This window comes from Podarcis filfolensis (assembly GCF_964270895.1).
Source record: "Podarcis filfolensis genome assembly, chromosome: 12".
Lineage (NCBI taxonomy): Eukaryota > Metazoa > Chordata > Lepidosauria > Squamata > Lacertidae > Podarcis > Podarcis filfolensis.
Window position 1 is genome coordinate 38,323,294 of NC_139614.1, and position 22,201 is coordinate 38,345,494.

The window sequence follows — 22,201 nt, forward strand, 5'->3', positions numbered from 1 at the left end:
AAATAGTAAAATAATCATCACCTCATCTCTCTGTCCGGAGAGAACCAACAACCACAATCATATCATGCAAGCTTTCAAGTTTTCCTGAACTCTTTATCAGGCTGCATGTTAAACAAAACAATGGGGTGGAGGTGGGGCGGGGAGTCCTTTATCTTTAAGGGTGTGCGAAAGGCAGAAATTAGATGGATATTGGTGTCTAATATCACCATTGGAATGGATGAAGCATCACCAGTTCAATTGCTGTATGTCATGCACCTATTAAAGGTCAAGGAACCTGGAGTGGGGGAGGGGGGTTATTGGAGACTTTTACGTGATTGTATACGTTTTAACAAAGTGTAAAGAGTAGGGTTAAATGTCAATAAAATGTAAAAAATAGATTTTGTGACAACTCAAATGAATAAAGCCAGTGCTTTTTTTCTAGGGGTATGCATACCGCTAAACATTTTGTGAATCTTTGTACTTTTGTCCATTTCCTGCATTTATTTTCTCCGATTTGGACTATAAAATGGTGATTTTCTTGAGTCAAAATGAGAGTACCCCTAAACATTTTTTTAGAAAAATGCACTGAATAAAGTAGATGTAGCTGTTGAAAAGTGCACATTTTGCATTTCGTTGTCATTTAACCCCAGCTTTTACCTGTCAGTTGAAGATAACACTTTATGTATTTGATGCAGTGAACTGTGGGTCAATGAAAGATTGTACCATAATAAATCTGTTGCTGTGTGTGTCATTTTGTATATAATCTGTCTATATAAATGTTAGCATTTATAAATTGCTACTGAGTTCAAGGCCAAATGTGGTTTTGGGAGAAGGGCTATAGCTCAATGTTAAGATCTTGTATATAGCTTGTATACACCTTGTATATACCTTGTATACAGGCCCCAGGTTCAGTCCCCAGCCTCCACATAGGGCTGGGCCACGGTGAGAACAGGGTGCTGGACCTGGACTAGATGGGCCTCTGGCCTGATCCGGCAGGCTCTTCATATTTATTTATTCATTCGTTTATAACCCACCGTGCCTCCCCATTTTATCCTCACAACAACCCTGTGAGGTAGGTTAGGCTGAGGGTAAGTGACCCATGGGTTTTGAACCTTGGACTCCCAGGTCCTAATCTGACACCCTAATCACTACACCACCCTCTTATGTTCCTGCTATGCTCTTTAACGATGATAATAATGCAGGCCGTGCAGCTGGGTTGCCTGAGTGAGGTTTCTCGGTAGGAAAAGCATTAGCAAGCAACACGAATGCAATACGAGCTGCTCCTCTGCACCCCAAAGCATCTAGCTCTAGGAACCCCAACAGCGCATCCATCCCGCACTCAAAACTCCCTGCTGAGTCTTAAGCGCCGCTCCACGTTGGCTAAGAAAAGGGGAGAGACCTGCGGGTGACCCGGAAGCGCTTCTTCCTGGCCCGCCCACATCCGGGCTAGCGGACGAGCGTTCGCGTCGGGTTCGTCGCGGGCTGTGCCGGCGGCAGGAGGCGGCCATTTTCCATGAGAGCGGAGTAGCCTCCGAGTTCCCCTTTTCCCCCTGCCCAGGAAGAGCCCGGAAGGGCCGAGAAGCGAGGCCCCGGCCTGAGGCTTCGGAGAGCGGGCCGGGAGTGGCGACGATGTTTTCCTTCTCCACCACGGTGCAGCCTCAGGTAAAGGCCTCGCGGGGGGAGGGCGGGGAGTCTCGCTCCGGGAGGAGCAGCTATTGTTCTGCGTAGCTACTCGGGCTGCTGGGAGAGCCGGGCCCAAGATGTCGCCGGCGGCGGCGGCCGCGGCTGGAAAGAGATCTGGGGCGGAAGGAGAAGTGGCCACCGGCTGCCCGGCCACTTAGAGAGAGGCGGGTTTCGCGACCCTACAAGAAGAGCCCAGCTGGATCCTGTTTCCGAACAGACAGCTTCCTCTCACGAAGCCCGCAAACAGCCTCCGGAGGACAGTGGATTGGCCTAGTATCGAATATCCAGGGCTCTGCTGCTACTGAATATGGAGGTTCTGCTTAGCCACCCGTGTTTAAAATCTCCGTGGGTCGCGGCGCCGTTCTCAATGTTATCACCTTCCCCTCTAAAAAAAGTAATCAGCGCAGCATGTCTTTGGAAACTAAACCTTGACGTATTGTTTCCATTTGCCAGTTCGGACGCTGGTGCTTGTGAATTTCATTAGACCCCCATTAGAAAAGGGACAATTAATTAAGAAATTAAGAAATAAATATTTTAAACATTCCGTGTATAAGACTATATTTCCCCCAAACTTTTTAAGTTTAAAATTGGGGGTCGTCTTATACACGGAATGTTTAAAATATTTATTTCTTAATTTGGGGCTCAAAAAATTGGGGTCGTCTTATACATGGGAGCGTCTTATAGACGGAAAAATATGGTATATCCATGCACCTTACCGAGTGACATTCAGTGTCATGCAAATGGACTTCTTCTCTCAACCCCTTTCCCCACACAACCCTCCACATCTGCACTGGAGGCCCCTTCCCTATCAAAAAATAAACCCTCTGAAACAGGTTTGGGGGAATAGTGGGGCTCCATTCCTCCAGTCTGTTTACTCCTAGACAAACACTATTGAACTTTATCAAATGCTAATAAAATTATGAATCTTCGTTTTGCCCTACCTGCTTAATTGTCTTTTTTCTGAACTAAAAAAAAGCCCAAGCCCTTAAACTTTTCCTTAATAGCATTGTTAGACACACAAGTTCTAGGTAGGCAGGTCTTGGGTTTAAAGGTCAGTTGGGTTGGTGTACAGTAGAGAATAAAGAATTTTATTATTCATTTTACAAAATTTAGAAGATTCTTTTTAGTTGTCATGGCTAGCAACTGTTGGTAGGCTAATCGTCCGTGAATGCATTATGGTTTAAATTGATGTTACATTGTCAAGTTTAATGCCGTAACATCTCAGAAAAGCAGCTGTACCCTTCCTATCTAATACTGTACAGTGGACGCTCAGGTTGCGAACATGATCCGTGCGGGAAGCACATTCGCAACCTGCAGCGTTCACACCCGTAGAGCTGCATCTGCGCACGCGTGAATTGCAATTCGGCATTTTTGCGCAAGCAGGCACCAAAACCTGGATGTAACCCGTTCTGGTACTTCTGGGTTCGGCGCGGTGCACAACCCAAAGCGTCTATAACCCGAGGTATGACTAGTTGCCTTTTTGAAGAATTTTGCATGATGTAACATTGTCCATGGATGACATTTATTGCATTCCTATGTAGAATGCTTTGGGGGGCACTAAATCATGCCCTAGAGTTGGGGGACTGATGAAAGCAAGATGGGGCACAAAACAGGTATGTCAAGTTTCCAGTTAGAGTAATATGTAAAGAAATGTGATGTTGTTTTAAAAGTACAGTCATACCTCTTGTTATGTGTTGCGTGTTCTCAGGATATGAACACGGCAACCCTGAAAGTGTATATTTCCAGGTTTCACCGTGCGCAGAAGCAGCGCTCTAGTTGCAGACTTTTTGGGGTGCGAACGGCACCCTGGAACAGATCGAGTCCGTAACTAGAGGTACCACTGTATGTTCTGTTTTGTTGAAGCTTATGCACTTAAGCAATTTCTTGTGATCAGAAGAAAAGCCAAGGAGAGATGAGCCCTGAAGCAAAAACAGTAGAAATTGATTCTTCTTTAAGAACTGCTGAATGCACAGCTAGACAGAAAGAATACTAAATTACATTGAACCCTGCCTTTTTGTAAATATCAGGAAATTTGCGAGAGGCTGTTTCTCCTAATAAGCAGGGCACTGGTTTCTTGGTACTGAAGGAAATTAACTATTTCCTTGCAATAATACGTTTATTCTTTTAAAAAAGTTGTTGCTTTGTGTTATAGAAAACATGCCCAAAGCATTGGGGTTTTTTTTTTAAAAAAAGGAAAAATGATTTCTGTTCAGATTAAATTAACGTAGTAATTTTAAAGATAGTGCTTTCACTTAAACTTTCTTTTATACTAGGTCACAGTTCCATTGAGTCACCTCATCAATGCCTTCCATTCACCCATAACTCCAGCTCCATCATTTGCTACACCATCTACCCAGTGTGTACAAAAGGAAGCAGCACCCGAACATGAGGTACAGAATAGTGAGGTAAGAATTCTCTGATAGGAGTGATAGGTTTATTTGTGTTTGTGTATCATTTAGCATGATTTAAATTTGCTTGGTGCCTTACATGTGGCATAAAAAGGAATCTTATAAAGTGAATTTTGATACTCCTTTTAGTATTCTATACTGTTCTGGAACAATCCAGATGGAGTATTATTATTATTATATACAAAGCTCCCCACTTAGTTTTGAAAATAGAGAATTTCCTGATATGCAAGTATTCATTTGCGCACAGCTGATTAAATATTTTTTTGTGCACTGCAGTTACAAATATAATGACATTTTTTATTAAATTTATTACCCTGTTCTGCTGAAGTTGCCTTTTTGAAGAATAAGACAACTTACTTGGTCTCTAAGGTGCTACTGGACAATTTTTTAATTTTTTTGGAAGGATTCTTTTAAAGACTTTTTAAGAACAAAAACCTATTTTTAAGGACTTGATTCTTTTAAAGAAATTTTTTTTGGAAGAGTTTTTTTAATAATCTTTTTCAAGATTTTATTTATTTATTTCAACTACGGCAGACCAACACGGCTACCTACCTGAATCTAGAGATAAGGGGTTGGGTTGCAGTCCTGCATGCATTTACCTGAGAATAAAGTTCAGAGTTAACATGCATAGGATTGTATTGCCAGTTACAGCAGAAATTATAGCTCTTTGAAACTGTTAGTTTACGAGGATGACTGCTGTAGAGCTACAGCCCTTCAATATGAATTAGCGATGTATATTTTGCAATAAGGTCAATGATAATTTCTTGGTGTTTGAAGCTGCACCAAATAAAGGCTTTTATTGTACGTAGATACTGCTTTCATTTTCTTTGAGTAAAGAGCAGTGATTTCAACTTAGAAATTATATTTTGGAAATTAGTGACTGCACAATTTAAACAGTTGATGGAAATAAGTTGATATTTTGAATAGCCTTAATGATTGGGGCTTGCGGGAATGAAATGAGAAAAGAGTGTGTGTTCCAATCTGCTTCTACTTTGGGGACCCTTTTTAGAATCATAATAGTTGGACATTTCTTCTCTTTTTCTTGTTTTGAGTAATCTGATGTTCTTAAACATTTCCATTCTTCATCTGTTCTTTTTACAGCCAGTACTTAATATACGAGACCTAGGACTTTCTGACTTGAAAGCTAGCCAGTTTGATGAACTAGTGGACAGGCTACTACCTGGCTATCGTGTAGAAAACAAAATCTCTTCACACTGGCAAACATCGTATATATCTGAACAGTCCTTCTTTGAAAATAAGTATGGTATGTCTTAGGATCTTATGGCAGCGAAAAGTTGAATCACTTACTGAATTGAAGCCAAGGCAGCATCACATCCCACCTCTTAATATATGGTTCCAGTGAGATGCTTGCTTTCTGCTTCATTTCCATGCTTATTTCTTCTGTGAGGCCCCTGTAATGCAGGGATGGCAAAGACATTTCAGCATGAATCCTCTTTCCCTTCTGGGCATCCTTCAGGTGGATGTAGGAGTGTGTGTGTCATGCCTCTGCTGAGCAAGACTAGAGGCAGAAGTGGGCAGAGCAACAAACATGAATTTGTGCACCACAAAGTAGTTGCACAATTGTGTTATTAGACATAAAACACATATTGCTCACATCAGTGGCCATAGTTAAGAGCAATAAGAAACCTGCAAAGAATGTGTGCACACCCATTTAATTCTATATGGGACTGTACCTGAACTTAGACATGTAAAGAACCACTTCCCTGATTTCATATGGTGAGTAAGAACTTTCTTGAGGCAACTGAGTACTGGAGCTTTTATATACTTAAATAAGTGTTTCTTTTACAGGCTGTTGACATACTATTTAGTACCAACGTAGTTCAGTGTGGGCTAGTAAACATTTTTGTGGACCTTTTTTCAGGGCTGCTTTTCATAATATTACAGCGACTGAATAAAATATTATTTGCAGCCTAAGAATACAGAAAGCAATCTTGTTCCCAAGAGGAAGCTCTGTTAAGCACAGCAGGACTCACATATAAATGTGGATAGGATCAGCATGTGCATTTGAGAGTGAATCAGACTGATTCACTCTCAAATGAAATTAAAAATGTGAAGTTTATTTAAGTTATATATGTTTTGAAATAGATTTTGGAGACTCATTTGATCCTGTAAAGTATTTTAAACCTATAAAGTTTTTCTAAAGCCATTGTTTAGCTTAGTGATTGCAAAATAATAATAATGTTTTTATGGTAACTCCCTAGGTTTCGCAGATGTCTTTAGTGTCTTGCGCTCATCTTACCTGTACAGACAGCATCCTAGCCCCCTCCAGAGTGTATGTTCAGATCTTCAGCGTTGGCCAGGTATGAAGTAAGAATATTCTTCCTGATTAAATTGATTTATCTGGCTGAAGAACGTAGTATATACTACAAGATGAATCCTGAGTTCCCATCAGTGGAACTCTGCTCATGTGATGCTTGTTAGAGGAAGGTGGTTATTCTCCCTGACTAATTCCTGTGCCTCTGAAAAGCTGTTCCAGAGGGTTGGAACTTATCCCTGCTTCACAGGAGGTGGACCTGGAGGCTGAGAATGGGACAACTCTGGATCCAACTCTCTAAAATTACTTATAATTTGTATGATATAGATGAAAGTATTTTGCCTTTGAACATATTTAGAGTATATTATTATCTTTACTCAGTAGTCATAATAATTAGTTGTATTTTTGAAATTTTACTTTCATTGCCAGTGGTTAATGTAACACATGTAGTGACAGTCAAGCCTTTTCGGATTTCTGTTTCTCACAAGTTTAGAATTCTTGACTGAACTTTATTGAAGGGAAGGGAGTTAGTATATTACCTAACTAGCAATTGCCTAACTTGCAACTGATGCAGGTACTCTTATTTGTCTGTTATTTGCCGTTTCTACGAAGTTTGGAGACTCCACAGGAGCTTCTGTACATATGAATGTTCTGTATTTAGCAAGATCTTAGAACGTATACATTTCCAAAATGTCCTTAAAAATTGCTTGCTTGAATGGAGTGAATTGTTGTTGCTATAGGAAGGCGAGTGTTGCTATTCTTTTAAATAACACAACTGGGATCCAAAGAGCAGCCTGAAGGGTGCTTAATGGGGGGCTGAATTTTCAAATTTGAACAGCAGCCCCTTCCCTTTTCCCGTGCTGTATTAAGCTGCTTTGAAACTCCAGATATTTTTGTATGTGATTGTGTACAGCATGGAGGAGTACTGTTTTGGGGGAACTACTCAAAACACAGACACACCCACCCACAACCAAAAGCACAGAACCTGGTGTTTGGCTCTTTGCATAGTCTGTGTTTCACGACTTACACTAAAAAATTAAGTAAGGAAAGAATTTGCATAAGAATTTCTCTTACGTTATCTTGAAACAATGTGTTATGTGTTTTAAGTTTTTATTCAGACACGAGGTTTTAAGACACTGAAATCAAGAGCAAGACGGCTGCAGTCTTCATCAGAACGATTAACAGAAACAGAAAATGTAGCGCCCTCATTTGTAAAGGCAAGTCTTAAGATTTGTGTGTTCCGATCATAACCTCTTCTGATGCCTGTTTTATACGGTGTCTTAAAAAATACCTGACCCATTTAAAAATTGGAAGCCAAGTCCCTCTTCTCAGGTGTTTGTAGACTGAAGTAATTGAGGACAGGTAAAAGGGAATTGAAAGGGAGGGATCACGAAGAAATAAGGGATTTATGAATCATGATGGTAGTTAGGTTGTTAGAAAGCTGATGTAGGAAAAGATGGGTAAAAGGGATAATTGCTGATAGGAGGTATACAAGCGGAATCCTTCTGAAATACTTAAATGACTATATACCTTTTCACATCTAGAATGTTAACAATTTCAGCTAAATGGTACTGTAATCCAAGCACTGTAAAATCCAACAGACAAAGAATGTCCTGGAGACTGATGGATAGTGAGATTTCACTGTAATTATTTGAATTGCTGCACAGAATTCTAGGGTGCTGTCCAGTTACAGTAATTTGCTTGTACAGCAGAGTTTTGCTCACACCAACTTTCCATTCCTCCCCACTCTGGTCTCCTGCTCTGGAGGGTTCACCCGCCCCGAGCAGGAGGGGGTGCTTCAAGGTGAAGGACAGAAAAGGGAAGTCTCGTCATATCCACTGCCACAAGGTTGGCTCTCACCCCGCATGATGCACTTGCAAGCCTTTCCCTTGCAAGTGGTAGCATATCCATTCATATAAAAATTGAAAAGGTCAATGCATGCTGAACCTTAAGAGAGAGGAGAGTGCTCTTCTGCTCATGTTCTGTCCCCTGTTTCCCACATGCATCTGGCTGGCCACTTGAGAACAGGATGTGAGAATAGGTAACCTGATCCAGCAGGCTATGTGTCCAAAAATCTGACCCCTGGTTTAAAAACTAATGCAAGTGTTTTCTCCATCAACTCCTTAGGGTCTCCTACTGAGAGATAGAGGACCTGATGTTGAAAGTGTAGATAAACTAATGAAAACAAAAAAGATACCTGAAGCTCAACAAGATGCCTTTAAAACTGGATTTGCAGAGGGCTTTTTGAAAGCACAGTCACTCAATCAACGTAATGGTTTGTTTGTCTTATTCAAAGTGTTCTGTTTTGTATATGCGGTGTTAGAATGGTGTTACAGGTCGCATTTAAAATACACGGTAAATGAACCCCCTTTGTGCCGTATCCATATATGGTAGAAAAATAAGAATTAGGCAGCAGGTTCTTCATTGTCATTGTCCCACAATGTCATCCCCTTATCAGTTAGTCTAGCTGATTCAGTTTCCTTGGATTTTATACAGTACAAAAATTGTTTGCCTAATATATATTTTTCTTCTTCAGATTCCATAAGACGAAACCGTTTCTTTGTCCTTGTTCTGATTCTGCTTGGCCTTTATGGATTGTCAAAAACTCCTTTTTTATCTGGTAAATTCCCCTTTATGGATACTGGTTTGTTAACTTTTCATTCTTCTTTAATCTTTCATTTCCTGTTTTGCTTTGTAAGCCACAGTGATCCATGCGACGGTCACCTCCAGGCTTGACTAATGTAATTCGCTCTATGCGGGGCTGCCCTTGAAGCTGTCCCAGAAACTCCAGCGGGTGCAGAATGCAGCAGCGAGGCTCCTCACGGGGTCTCTGCCATGGGAGCATATTCACCCAGTGCTTTTCCAGCTGCACTGGCTCCCGGTGGAGTACAGGGTCAGATTTAAGGTGCTGGTTTTGACCTTTAAAGCCTTTCATGGCCTAGGACCCTCATACCTACAGGACCACTCTCCTGGTATGCCCCACGGAGGACCTTAAGGTCCATAAATAACAACACCCTAGTGGTCCCGGGCCCTCAGGAAGTTAGATTAGCCTCAACCAAAGCCAGGGCTTTTTCAACACTGGCTCCGGCCTGTTGGAATGCTCTGTCCTATGAGACCAGGGCCCTGCAGGATCTGATTTCTTTCTGCAGTACCTATAAGACAGAGTTGTTCCGCCTGGTCTTTGGCTTGGAGTCAATTTGATTCCCTCTCCCTCTTTCTTTTTCCTTTCTCCTCCTGTGATGAGGCTGCATTTTTATGTTTTAATGTTGTATTTTAATCTTGTTTTTAAGTTGTATTCATTCAACTTGTTTTTCTTATAGTTTGTTAGCCGCCCTGAGCCCGGCCTTGGCTGGGGAGGGTGGGGTATAAATAAAAATTATTATTAGTCTGTTATTTTAAGTCTAGATTAAAATCACAAGTTGAATGAACTCACAAAGTGGTGTACGCTACTCCAGGTGAAAACATCTAGTGTTCTTTTCTCTGAAAGGAGTAATAGTTGGGGAAATATATCTTAGTAAAATTTGAGCAAGAACATTTCATAGGCCTCACTTTTCTTAGGACAGTTGAATAGTTCGTTTTAGCAGCCTAAGTAGTTGTGTCTCCTACTGCTTTTCAACACAGTCGTACCTTGGTTCTCGATTGGAATCCTCTAGTTTCTCAGATCAGACCATTATTTTTAAAGACAGATTTGTATAGATCTAGTGTGTCATAGAATTACATCTATGGATATTTCTTCAACATTCTTCCAACCCAATTAAGTTCTTGCATTTCTTCCAGAAGCTTTGGCAGTGAGTTCAGTAATGGATCATTGAGAGTTCCTCATTGTAGAGATTTGGTGTGCAGGTGATATGATTCAGATGTTGGAGATGGGCTTGGGGGTACACTGCACAAGTCTTTATAGGTATAAATATCTGTTTAGCTGGGACTCAGTGAATTGCCTGATAGTATTGGATGCAGAATCATTACTGCAGCTAAACAGATGTGGGCATAGTCAGTTCTGAGAGCCACACGTAAGAGTACGATACATGTGAACTAAAGAATTTATTTTTTTAAGAAATGCTTAGTTTAACATTGGTAGGCGCAAAAATTGCTATGACAAATGATACTGACAAAATGACTTGTCAGTACATTAATCTGTTTTAACCTTTGCTTTTAGTGCGTTTTCGAACAACTTCTGGGCTTGATGCAGCTGTGGACCCTATTCAGATGAAAAATGTTACCTTTGAACATGTCAAAGGGGTAAGTTCAAATGCTTGATGTCCACCAACTATTGAATTGAAATTCATTTATGTAATACAGTGATACCTCGGGTTACATACGCTTCAGGTTACAGACTCCACTAACCCATAAATAGTGCTTCAGGTTAAGAACTTTGCTTCAGGATGAGAACAGAAATTGGGCTCTGGCAGCGCGGCAGCAGCAGGAGGCCCCATTAGCTAAAGTAGTGCTTCAGGTTAGGAACAGTTTCAGGTTAAGTACGGACCTCCGGAACGAATTAAGTACTTAACCCGAGGTACCACTCTATATGTTATTAACTGTATGCCTTGGTTTTTCAGTAAATGTTTTATGTTAAATAAACATAGGCCAGAGACCAGTGTAGTTCTGTGTCTGTTGTCCAGTGGGACTTCGGACTTTACTTTCTTAAAATAGCAGCCTTCCTCTTGCCACAGGGCAAACTGCTTTGGGAAGCATGGGAGTTTCCAGGCCAGCTGACTACACAGCAGGGGGCCTTGTATTTTAAAAGAAAAAAAGTTATACTGGGGGTGCGCATGAGCCTTTGGCTGTGCTTAAAAATAGCTCAGGATTGTGACCATAAGTCTACCTAAAGCTAATTTGGCCAAATTATAAAACAGGTCTTTTAAAAATGTTGACATAATATATTTATTTTTAAATTTTAATTGAATGAAGGTTGAAGAAGCAAAGCAAGAGTTGCAAGAGGTGGTAGAATTCTTGAAAAATCCTCAGAAATTTACTGTACTAGGAGGAAAACTTCCTAAAGGTAAGTGTGAGCTTTTGATTATTGACAGGTGCTTTCATGGGGGTGTTCATCCCACTTGTTACATTGCAGTCCTATTTGATTTATATGAGGCAGGTAATAATGTGTTGTCCCTGAGAGGGATATGTAACCTCATGTGCCTCTTTCATGAACATCGTTAAAATCCTACAGCAGGTATTCCTCCACCGTCAGAGGCATTCCACAGGGTCCCCTCACTCCCCCAATACACCCCTGCATTGTAGGATAAATTATACCAGTCCTGACATACTGGGAAGGAAACTAAAAAAAGAAAACTGCAAAGGGAAAGGAAGAATATATCCAAAGCAGGCATAGAAAAAGGCAGTTTGTCCACCTTTGCTACTCTTTTTGGATTGCTCTGCCCTTTGTGTCTTTTAAATTTGTATTTAGTTCACCCCTCCCCTTTTGTAACTCTTGTGAATTAACCTTTTTCGCGCAGGGGAGTGTGTTTGTTGTCCAGATTTTCTTTATGTATACTCTTTGTATTGGGTGGGGAACCTCTGGCCTTTGGGCCTAATTAAGCTTTGCCATTTGGCCCAACAGCCTAATGACCTGACATCATGTATGATATCAGAACCAGTGTGGGCTGCGAAAAAGGTAGCTGGGCTCTTCCAAAAAGGGCTTCTGAAGTTTACAAAGAGCAGCACAGGGTTCTTTGCAAGCCCTGGGTGATGCTTTGAAATCCTGACAGTCAGCTGATTGTTGGGGTTGGAAGCGCCGTGTCACCTGACATTGTGATGTTAGGTGATAGACAGATGGGTGGTCCTGCCCTTATATTAAATACCTGCCAGATCCACATCCCTAGCCTGCTTCGTTGGCCTCCTCCTAGCTGGGCTGAAATCTGCAGTGACTAGAATCACTTGTTGAGAAATTATAAAAATTGGGGTAAACATGGGTGATAATCAGTTCTCCATATGCTTTGTCATAATTTTATTTCATTCTTTCCCCAGGTATTCTGTTGGTCGGACCACCTGGAACTGGCAAAACTCTTCTTGCTAGAGCTGTGGCAGGAGAAGCTGATGTTCCATTCTATTATGCCTCTGGATCAGAATTTGACGAGATGTTTGTTGGCGTTGGAGCCAGTCGTATCAGAAACTTGTTTAGTGAGTACAACTTAGTTTTCCCTTGAACCAGGCAGAGGGCCTTTTCGGTAGTGGCACCTGCCCTGTGGAAACCCTCCCATCAGATGTCAAGGAAATAAACAACTATCTGACTTTTAGAAAACATCTGAAGGCACCCCTGCTTAGGGAAGTTTTTAATGTCTGATGTTTTATCATGTTTTTAATATTCTGTTGGGAGCCACCCACACTGGCTGGGGAAACCCAGCCAGATGGGTGGGGTATAAATAAACTATTTATTATTATTATTAACTTATTTCAGGAGTGTGGATGAACACACTTTGAAATCTAGCAGTTTCTTATTGAATAAATGCTCTTAAGCCTAAGCTCTCTATTAAAATAAAGAAGGCTCTAGCAGGCATCAGGAAAATTCAAAAACATTCTCTTATTATTATCATTATATCAAAAGTCTGAATTCTGTCTGAACAGTTGTAACCCAATATATGTATGTATAAATCCATTCATTCCAGTCTGGACCTTTATCATGGGTCCATTGTTTTATCCCTAATTCAGAGAACAGTTGTTTTCCTTTTGACTGTTTTCTAGCTAAAATAGCAGTATAGACACCGAAAAGCTATTTTTCTGGAAAAGTGCAATTCATGAGGGTAGCCAGAATAAACTTGTGAATCTCCTATTAGAAATGTGTGAATAATACAAAATGGTGTTTGTAGTATGAAGAAATAAATTTGACATGTTGCATTCTTAGGGGAAGCCAAAGCAAATGCACCATGTGTTATATTCATTGATGAGCTGGATTCTGTTGGTGGCAAAAGGATAGAGTCTCCAATGCATCCCTACTCAAGACAGACTATAAATCAGCTCCTGGCTGAAATGGATGGGTAAATACTAATTTTCTTTCTGAGCCAAGGGATTATCTGTTATATAGGAACATCAAAATAAGGAGAATGAGTGTGGGGTTCATAGGGAGAGGTGTGTGGCCCCCTAAGCAGTAAAATAATTTGAAATCTGATATGTCACTTGGAAAGAATATCATAGCCATTTAAGGCATGTTTAAATGCCTGGTATCCCCCTATATAGCAGGGTAGCCAAGCCCTGGGAAACCCCAGATTACTATACTTTATACAGTTTATACTGATGCTGCTATTCCAACTAGTTGGTAAGCCTCCAGCACCCTATTCTTTCTTTGACCAGGGCACAAAGTGGTTGGTATGCAGGCAAGGATTGTCTAGGTGCACAGCATAGCATAGTTTTGTTAGTAGGTATGATTCCTTGGTGGTTACACTAGAGTAGCAGGTCTACTGATCCTGCTTTGGGATGGTGTCACAAATTACAGCCTACCTACAAGCCTGTTTCATCGAGCCGTTTGCCTTGATCACTGCTAATCCAGAATTAGGACATGTCACTCATAACTAAGCTTTCAAATTTGCAGCCATAAGATGGCCATGAAAAGAGGATAGATTCTGAGTTCTCTGAATACCAGTTACTGAGGGGCAAAAAATGGGAGGGCATGCCCTGCTGCGAGGCTTCCCAGCAGCACCCAGCTAGCTGTTGTTGGAAATGGGATTTTGATCCTTTGGTCTGGTCCAGCAGGTCTGCTCTTACATTCTTACTAGTATTCTTCTGGCATGGCTGCAGATTTCCAAACAAATGGATGAGCCCCACTCTGGAGCCTTAGATTGCTTTGAGTCATGCCCAATAAAGGGCTTGCAGTGTGCGTTAAGCCCTCACCGGACTGCATGGACATTGCTGTACTCATTGTAAGAACAGAGAAGCTTTTCACACCGAAGTATATTAACAAAAGCTCTCTTCTCTCTCTCTCTCTCTCTCTCTCTCTCTCTCTCTCTCTCAAGCTTTAAACCCAACGAAGGCGTCATTATCATTGGTGCAACAAACTTCCCTGAAGCCTTAGATAAGTATGTGTGTGTGCGTATATATGCATAAAACGTAACTTTGCATGGTTTGATTTTGTGCATATATGATTTTGAAAGCGTAGGTCAGTAATAGCTATTAAAATTTACATGGTACTATTCTTGCATCATGTCTATATCAGAAGGACTAGCCCCTTCTAGCTATCATTATCAGGAACAGCAAAAATGACAGCAACGGCAGCCAGAATGTATCTATGAAGTGTTGGTTCATAAAGTACCCTTTGCCTTGGGGGTTCCTGTAATCCAAGGAGGGTTGTGTGGAGGCCATTTGCTTGTGTGAAACAATCTTTAGTAGGTCAGAAATAGATTAGCTGCTCACTTTACCCCATCATGTTCTTAACTCTTAAAAAAATAAAAAACTTTTAAGTCATCTGGTTAGCAAGGATCTTAAATATATTGAATCATTCACAGAATTGTTTTTCCTCCCCAATTAGTGCTTTGATACGTCCTGGCCGCTTTGACATGCAAGTTACAGTTCCCAGGCCAGATGTCAGGGGCCGAACAGAGATTCTGAAATGGTACCTGAATAAAATAAAGTATGATGAATGTAAGTATAAATACGCAACTGTTATCTTGGGGGCAGGTGATACAGAAAGTTGTTGTAGAGTGGCTGTAAATTTTAATCTGTTTCTAAGTCGCTCTGTGACCTCCCTAATTTAGATCTGTGTTTTGAGTTCTGAATCGCCTTGAATAAAACAAATCTCTCTCCTGTGGATGAAATTTAGGGCACATGAGCTATTCCAGTGGATTAAAGCATGCTAAATTGCAAGCAAATGGGTCCAGGGGCTTTTTGAGAAGTGGGGGGAGTAAAACAGATTTATTCCCTCCCCCACCCCACAATCTAATTGGGTGGTGGTGGATAGGGAATAACTTCTTAATAAAGAAAGCATAACTGTTGATGTGCTTTAGCAAAGAACAAATCCAAGCTCTTCAGTACTCCATAGGCAACCTTTTGGACAGCCTCACTATTTTCAGTGTCCACAAACATATAGGAAAATATGGAGCTATAAGGTAAAGAAAAGTATAGAAACACAGCAACACAAGACTTTGTAGAGGCTCTGATCTGTCGTTTTATTGACATTGTACTTTGATGTGAGGAGGGGAGGAAAAACCCCAATTCACTCCAGTTTTTGGCCCACACACAAAACCCCTAGTTATTACATGCTTGTGATTGAAATTCAGAATCTTGTCACCAGTGGGAGCCAGAGTCTTTGATTCTGCTTACAGTATTGCTTGAATAAATCAGTGCTCTGTTCTTGATCCATATTGTGATTATGTGAAAAGCAGATTTAAAGAATATTATTAATTTCTCAGATTAGGCTGATATAGGACTTTGTGTGTGTGTTTTACTGCAGCTATTGATGCAGAAATCATTGCAAGAGGAACGGTAGGATTTTCTGGAGCTGAGTTAGAAAACCTAGTGAACCAAGCTGCATTGAAAGCTGCGGTTGATGGGAAGGATATGGTTACTATGAAGGAGCTGGAATTCTCAAAGGACAAAATTCTTATGGGTAGGCTATTTCTGAATTTGAATTTCTGAATTCAGCGAGGTAAGTATTTTGACCTTGGGCACTTCATTGGAGTTAAGTTACAAATACAGTGCTTACATGCTACACTGAGGGTTTTTGGGTTCTTGAAGTTCAGAGGTAAGGAACCCTACTTGTGACATGGAAACATAAAGAACCTAAACATAGTTGCCTTTGAGGAAGCGTGTTTCAGAACCTGAATGTGTGCCTAAAATTTCCTGGAAACAGGCCCAAAGGTTTATTTGGTTTCTGTAACCTTGAATCCTCTGACCCAGGCATAGGAAAACTCCGGCCCTCCAGATGTTTGGGACTACAATTCCCATCATCCCTGACCACTGGTCCTGTTAGCTAGGGATGATGGGAATTGTAGTCCCAAACATCTGGAGGGCCGGAGTTTGCCTGTGCCTGCTCTGACCCATCGTCCTGTATACTAGGGGTCAGCAAACTTTTTTTTTTGGAGGGGGCCGGTTGACCATCCCCCAGACCTAGTGACGGGCTGGACTGCGCGTGTGGCGGAGGAGGCTTCTCTCTCTCCCCCAGCCACTCCCCTCCCCCAAACCTAAATCCGGGCCACGACAGCCCCTTCCCAGAGCCCCGAGGTGGGGGTTCACTCTCCTTGGCCCCTGCACCTTCCAGGCAAGGGTAGCACCACAGCTACACTCTCTTCTGCTCGCTCTCCCGTACGCAGGCAGCGCACTTCGCCCAACCACTTGCTGTGCAGGTGGTCACGAGGAGACCATCCCGCCGTGTCCCCTTTGACCACAGAGGACGGTGGGGCCTTGGCTCCCGTCTTGGGGGGTCCACGGCAGAAGATGGCAGATGAGCGCTGGGCCACCTTCTTGGCCAGGTTGGGATTGCTTCTGCCACCGCCAGGGCCCAGAGGCCTTGGTGGGGTGCCCGAGGGCAGCACAGAGCCCATCGGCCAAGGCTGGCGCTCGGACCCGGGGCGGCTTCCACAGCTGCAGCAACAAAACCCTTCAGAACAGTTCAGTGAGGACTGAGCCTACTAAGTCTCCACTTCAGTGTCTGCATGGTGGTGAGAAAAGCAAACAGGGTTGTGGGTGTGCGTGTGCGTTATGAATAGAATGGAGCATCTGCTTGCATTTGATCACTTTTCAGCTTCTGTGATTTCCTTTCTTTGATTTCAGGCCCTGAGCGTAGAAGTGTAGAAATTGATGATAAGAATAAAACAATTACAGCCTATCATGAATCTGGGCATGCCATTATTGCATACTATACTAAAGATGCGATGCCAATCAACAAAGCTACCATTATGCCACGAGGGCCAACACTCGGACATGTGAGGATTTTGATTTTGTAGAGAATACCCACTTTTGACTAGGCTTTGTCCACTTTACTGCTTTACTTTTTCAACAGAGCTGATATCAAAACACCTGGCAATATATCTCCATAGTATAATGTAATTGAAATGAGAACCTGGTTGGTTGCCGTGGCATTCGTAACGGAGGTTCACCTTCATTACATAGGTGCCAGGCGAAAATGTTTCTCTATAACCAAGCCTTTGGCTGATTAACATGCTGCGGCCTTTTAAATGTGTGTTTGAAGGGAGGATTTACTGGTTTGTTTTTGTTTTGCTGTGTATTTTATGTTTTCCTTTTGTATCTTTATGATCTGAACTACCCTGTGATCTTCAGTTGAAGGGTGGTATACAAATTTAATAAATAATAATGATAATAATAATTGCGATTTTAGAAATGTTTTATGTACACCCTGCAGTGCTGTCAGTTCAAAAAAGACATCCACATTGTGGATGAAAACATTCATTCATCTGGCTCTGCTGCATTTTGAACTTTGAAACTGTATTGCCCAAATACGTGCACAAAATTGTTTCATAGCAGAGTTGGAGGTTCCCTAGTCCTGCTGCAGGGCCTGTGTGTAGAAGGGCTGTTACCTTTAGTGTACCGTAAGCCAAGACTGGCCATCAGCAAAAAGTTGTTGTTGATTTGTTTCTCGCTAAGATACTGCATGACCGTGACAGGTCCGGACAGAGACTGCAAGGCTGCAGGTGTCTACTCTTTGGGAAGCAGGTTTTAGTTTGGGGTAGAGAAACCAACAAATGTCTCAGAAGAGTATCACGGCAGTCAGTATCCTCTAACTCGCCTTTGTTTCAAGATTGTCAAAGCAACTACAAAGTGTAATTTGCTGTTTCCATGAACTTTAATCTCTGCTCACACAATTTTGTATTAAAGGTGTCTTTGCTGCCAGAAAATGACAGGTGGAGTGAAACTAGGTCCCAGCTGCTTGCCCAGATGGATGTTAGCATGGGAGGAAGAGTTGCAGAAGAACTTATATTTGGGGGTGATTACATCACAACAGGTCAGGAAAACCCCGAAAGAAAGAAGATTAGTATTCAAAATGTTTAACTTCAAAATCTGAATTACTTTTGTATAATTTCTTTTGTTGTTCTTTTAGGGGCTTCTAGTGATTTTGACAACGCTACTAAAATAGCAAGGCTCATGGTAACTAAGTTTGGAATGAGTGAGAAGGTAAGATCTAAATATCTCCCGTTTGAGTTTTGGATGCTGTCCTCTTTTCTCTCCGCATTGATTAGGAGTCCTTCAGGACGTGGTATCAGATCCTTGTATTAAATTGCTGTTATCCTCTCTGGATCTTTAGACAGTAGTGCATTATAAAGCGAAATGTACTTTATAAAGTGAGAATGTGGATGTGACCAACTCAGCCTTACAGATTATCAAAGATATGAACAGCGTGGGTGAATAAGAAATACGTTTTGTCATTTTTCCTTGGAGATTATACAAAGCAATTTACAGAATGGACTTGACAAAATAGTAGTGATAAGTGAGACACTGCTGCTCTCCTGGCCTCCCAACGCAGGGTCACTGGCACTTACCAAGAGGGGTGGGGTGAAGCATGGGAGTATTAGATTGGTGCAGAACAATGGAGCCAGTCTCCCCAAGCTTCACCCCACCTCTTTCCCTCTGTGTTGGAAGTCAGGAAAGCAGCTGTGCCCCACCCACAGCACCTCACCAGCCGCTACTGTATATGTTACACAGCACATTTGGGGGGGGTTGGGGTCTGCACATTTTTGCTCTATACCACAGGGAGAGCTCAATCACGCATCAGTAAGCATTTACGCCTTCTGCCTGTATTCCCTTATATGTTTTGTTTCCTCCTGGTCTGCCCCTTCCTTTCCGTCATCACGGATAGTGAGATTTCTCTTAGACGCATGTTCTTTGTAATCTTTTTAAAAAGCATCAAGTTAAGACGATGATTAAAAATTAATGAAGTGTGAATAATAGGATTATCCAGCAAAATGTGTGATCGGTGACGAAGGCTGCAGTCGTATACACTTGCAGGGAGTAAGTCCAGTTGTGGACAGTGGGACTAACTTTTGAGTAGACATGATTAGGTTTTATGCTGACAAGCTGCCTCCCATCCAGATTTAACAAGAAAGCTGTGATATAGTGGTGGGATACTTCTGTGTACCGCTACAGCTGCTTAAGTGTCAGACACCTTGGGCGCCTGTTGCAGCACAGTAGATATTATTTGCAGGATGCTGGGATGTTAAATTGCACCAGAATTGCAATGTAAAATGTCTCTTTCTCTTGTCTCTTTCTTTTGCTTTCTATAAGCTTGGTGTCATGACCTACACAGATACAGGGAAACTCAGTCCCGAAACTCAGTCCGCAATTGAACAAGAAATAAGAATGCTTTTAAAGGTAAGAAAAAGTGTGATGGAATAACTGGAATAAATACTGTGTGAATAAAGTTTTCCTTTCCTTGGGTTTCATGTATATATCTAGTAAACCATAAAAATGGCCTAACTTCCAATTCAGTTCACGGCCCTGTTAAAAGTTCAGGAACTTCCTTTACCACTTATTAGCAGTAGAATGTTCTTCTAGCTCCTTGTTGCTAATAGATTCCTTTTTCATATTCAGTTATTTTTCTATCTTCTTTTTCCCTTCCATTCATTGTGTTTCTTACTTGTTTTAAACTAAAACATTTTATGGAGTCTGGTTTCTGCAATGAGTATATACAAGAATAAAATTGAAACGTGAATATTTGTGGCTTTATTGAAAATATTAGTTCAGGGGTCAATCTTAAAACAGTTTTTAGAATACATGTCTTCAATTTCCAGTTACATTGCAAATGATCCTTAATGTTTGTGTGTGTTGTTGTTGTTTTCTGTGATAGGAATCATACGAACGAGCGAAGAATATATTGAAGAACCGCACAAAAGAGCACAAAAATTTAGCGGAAGCGTTGCTGACCTATGAGACTTTGGATGCCAAAGAAATTCAGATTGTTTTAGAGGGGAAAAAACTAGAAGTGAGATGATAACTTCCTTGTTAAGCGTTCTAATGGATTACTTGCAAGAATGCAGTAGTCTACTTATGCAGTATAGCTCCCCCCCCCCCCCGATGCGTGCGTGGTAATAATCACATTTCTTAAAGATAAGCAATTTGTCTTGTGTGCTTTTGTTACATTTTACCTAACTTTTTGTATTTCCTTAGAAAGAGATGCCAGGAGCAAAAGAAGTCCCCACAAGTATAGATAATACGATCTCAGGGTTGAATCCCGCTTCTTTGGAAACCTCAAATACTGACGCTGAATAGTATGTTCTTAACGTATCTTCCCTAGCTAATTGCTCCATGTGGACTTGGACATGTTCAATCTTGCGGCTTGAGATCCCTTGAAATGCTGCAGGATTTACAGGTTGCAGAGCGGATGACACCTCCATTTAGTCTTAATTTCATGGGCAGTTTATAAAACCATCACTCATCATTTAGGAAAAAAACCACAGATTTTATTTAGCAGGTCATATAAGACTACAGGAAGCTGGGAACTGGCATTGCTGTAACAGACCTGCTCCCTGCCCCCCCCCCCCATTGGTCTTCTTATAAATGCCAGGGTGTTGGAATCCTGGAGCGCAATAACTGGGCAAAGAAATAATAGGGATTTCTGTTTGGATGCCTTTAGATCACATGACGGGGGGGGGACGGAGTGGAATTTAATAGCTATGAAGAATTGCACTGCCTCTTCGGAGTCAGTTGGGAAGACACTTCCAGTTTAGTTTAAGTGGTATGGGGGTATAACTGCATTGCTCTGAAAGGTGCTATCCTGTTGGATTTTTAAAAATGAGATTGTGTACGGCTGTTTTGAAAGCTCCATCAATTTTCTTAGAAGCCCGTATTGAATCAGTCAGAGAGTAGTTTAGATTCCTCTTTTTGTTCCTTTTAAATCAGTCCATTTCCCCCAATAAAAATACAATTTTTTAATTTGAAATCTTCAAGTCCTTCAACCCAGGTTATGAGCACATAGTACCCCAACAGTAAAATGTGTTCAGTTATCTTCTGAAATGCTAAGAGTTGGGCTAGGGTGGAGTGAGAAACAATTGCTAGTAATACTAGTGTTTTGTGGGAGGATGGGCAATGGGTGGGTTATTCTCACAACTTTAACCCCTACACTTCTCCATTCAAAATAGGCATTTAAAAGAGAAAAGGTTTTGTGCCAGTCAGTGGGGGGAATGGAAGAAAGTTGGCATTGAACTTTCAAACTAGTGCTAACATGACGTTGCTGTGAATACAACTTGACAGTGTACTTAACTTTTGAATTGGTTTAAGAATTCTTTCATTCAGCAAATCCAGTACTTCAGTGCAACTTACTTTTTTTGCTTTTCCCATTCAGCTAATCTAGTAACACATGGAGGGACCTCAAGACCCTGTCTTAAAGCAGAATACCAAGCTGCTATGCTGACACATTACAAATATACTCTTTGTAGTGACTTACAGTGAAAGATGTGCAAATAAGGCATGCGTGGCACCTTTTTTAAAGACAATAAAGGTTTGTTTTAATTATGCAGAAAGCTTTTCCTCATTGTAAATTGCTTTATCTCTGGTTTCCCTCTATATGTAAATTGAGGTGTACAAAACATATCTTAAACCTGTAAATAAATTTGAGAGTTAACCGAAATGTGGAATTTTTTTAGTGGATTGGATTTCCAAAGAATCTTTCACTCGTTTCCTTCTTTCCTTCAAAATTGATTTGTTTGCTGTTACTTCAGCACGTTAGAGAAAAATAATGCAAGTGGGGAGACAGGAGAGGAAAAAATCCCAACATTCCCTGGCTTCCCATCAGCTGGAAAATGTACCCATGGAAAGTTCCCTATTACACAACAGACTCTGCTCCATCTCAGCAAATTAATATCATATGCCTTTCATGCTATAAATTTGAACTGCATCTGCACACCTAGCTACCATATTTGCTAATAATATAAAATTTTAATTAGCAATAGTTCCTACTGATTATCCAGATTTAATACTATTC

The 22,201-nt window shown here is 41.3% G+C and overlaps 1 protein-coding gene across 8 annotated transcripts; it reads left to right on the top strand.

The window, feature by feature from the left end:
* The first annotated feature begins 1,420 nt into the window (after nt 1–1,420).
* YME1L1 (YME1 like 1 ATPase) lies at nt 1,421–21,847 on the top strand. Of its 8 annotated transcripts, none has more exons than XM_083579553.1 (21): nt 1,421–1,641; nt 3,936–4,067; nt 5,172–5,334; nt 6,293–6,391; nt 7,453–7,562; nt 8,473–8,614; nt 8,882–8,965; nt 10,502–10,584; nt 11,254–11,344; nt 12,310–12,462; nt 13,184–13,316; nt 14,289–14,351; nt 14,801–14,913; nt 15,722–15,877; nt 17,041–17,192; nt 18,103–18,229; nt 18,326–18,399; nt 19,507–19,593; nt 20,069–20,203; nt 20,389–20,489; nt 21,563–21,847. In XM_083579553.1, the coding sequence occupies exons 1-21, from the start codon at nt 1,609–1,611 to the stop codon at nt 21,564–21,566; spliced, it is 2,235 nt and encodes a 744-aa protein (XP_083435679.1). In that variant the 5' UTR covers nt 1,421–1,608; the 3' UTR covers nt 21,567–21,847. The 8 variants fall into 8 exon arrangements, with proteins under 8 accessions (XP_083435679.1, XP_083435678.1, XP_083435683.1 ...); XM_083579552.1 differs by having other exon boundaries at nt 1,422–1,641; nt 8,473–8,620; XM_083579551.1 differs by having other exon boundaries at nt 1,424–2,056.
* The last annotated feature ends 354 nt before the right edge of the window (nt 21,848–22,201 follow it).

Excerpts from the sequence above, each read along its gene's own strand:
- YME1L1 (XM_083579550.1), top strand. The coding sequence starts at position 1,970 with ATGGAGGTTCTGCTTAGCCACCCGTGTTTAAAATCTCCGTGGGTCGCG. Across the intron at positions 12,463-13,183 it reads TCGTATCAGAAACTTGTTTA|GGGAAGCCAAAGCAAATGCA; the intron begins GTGAGTACAACT and ends TTGCATTCTTAG. Across the intron at positions 14,352-14,800 it reads TTCCCTGAAGCCTTAGATAA|TGCTTTGATACGTCCTGGCC; the intron begins GTATGTGTGTGT and ends CTCCCCAATTAG.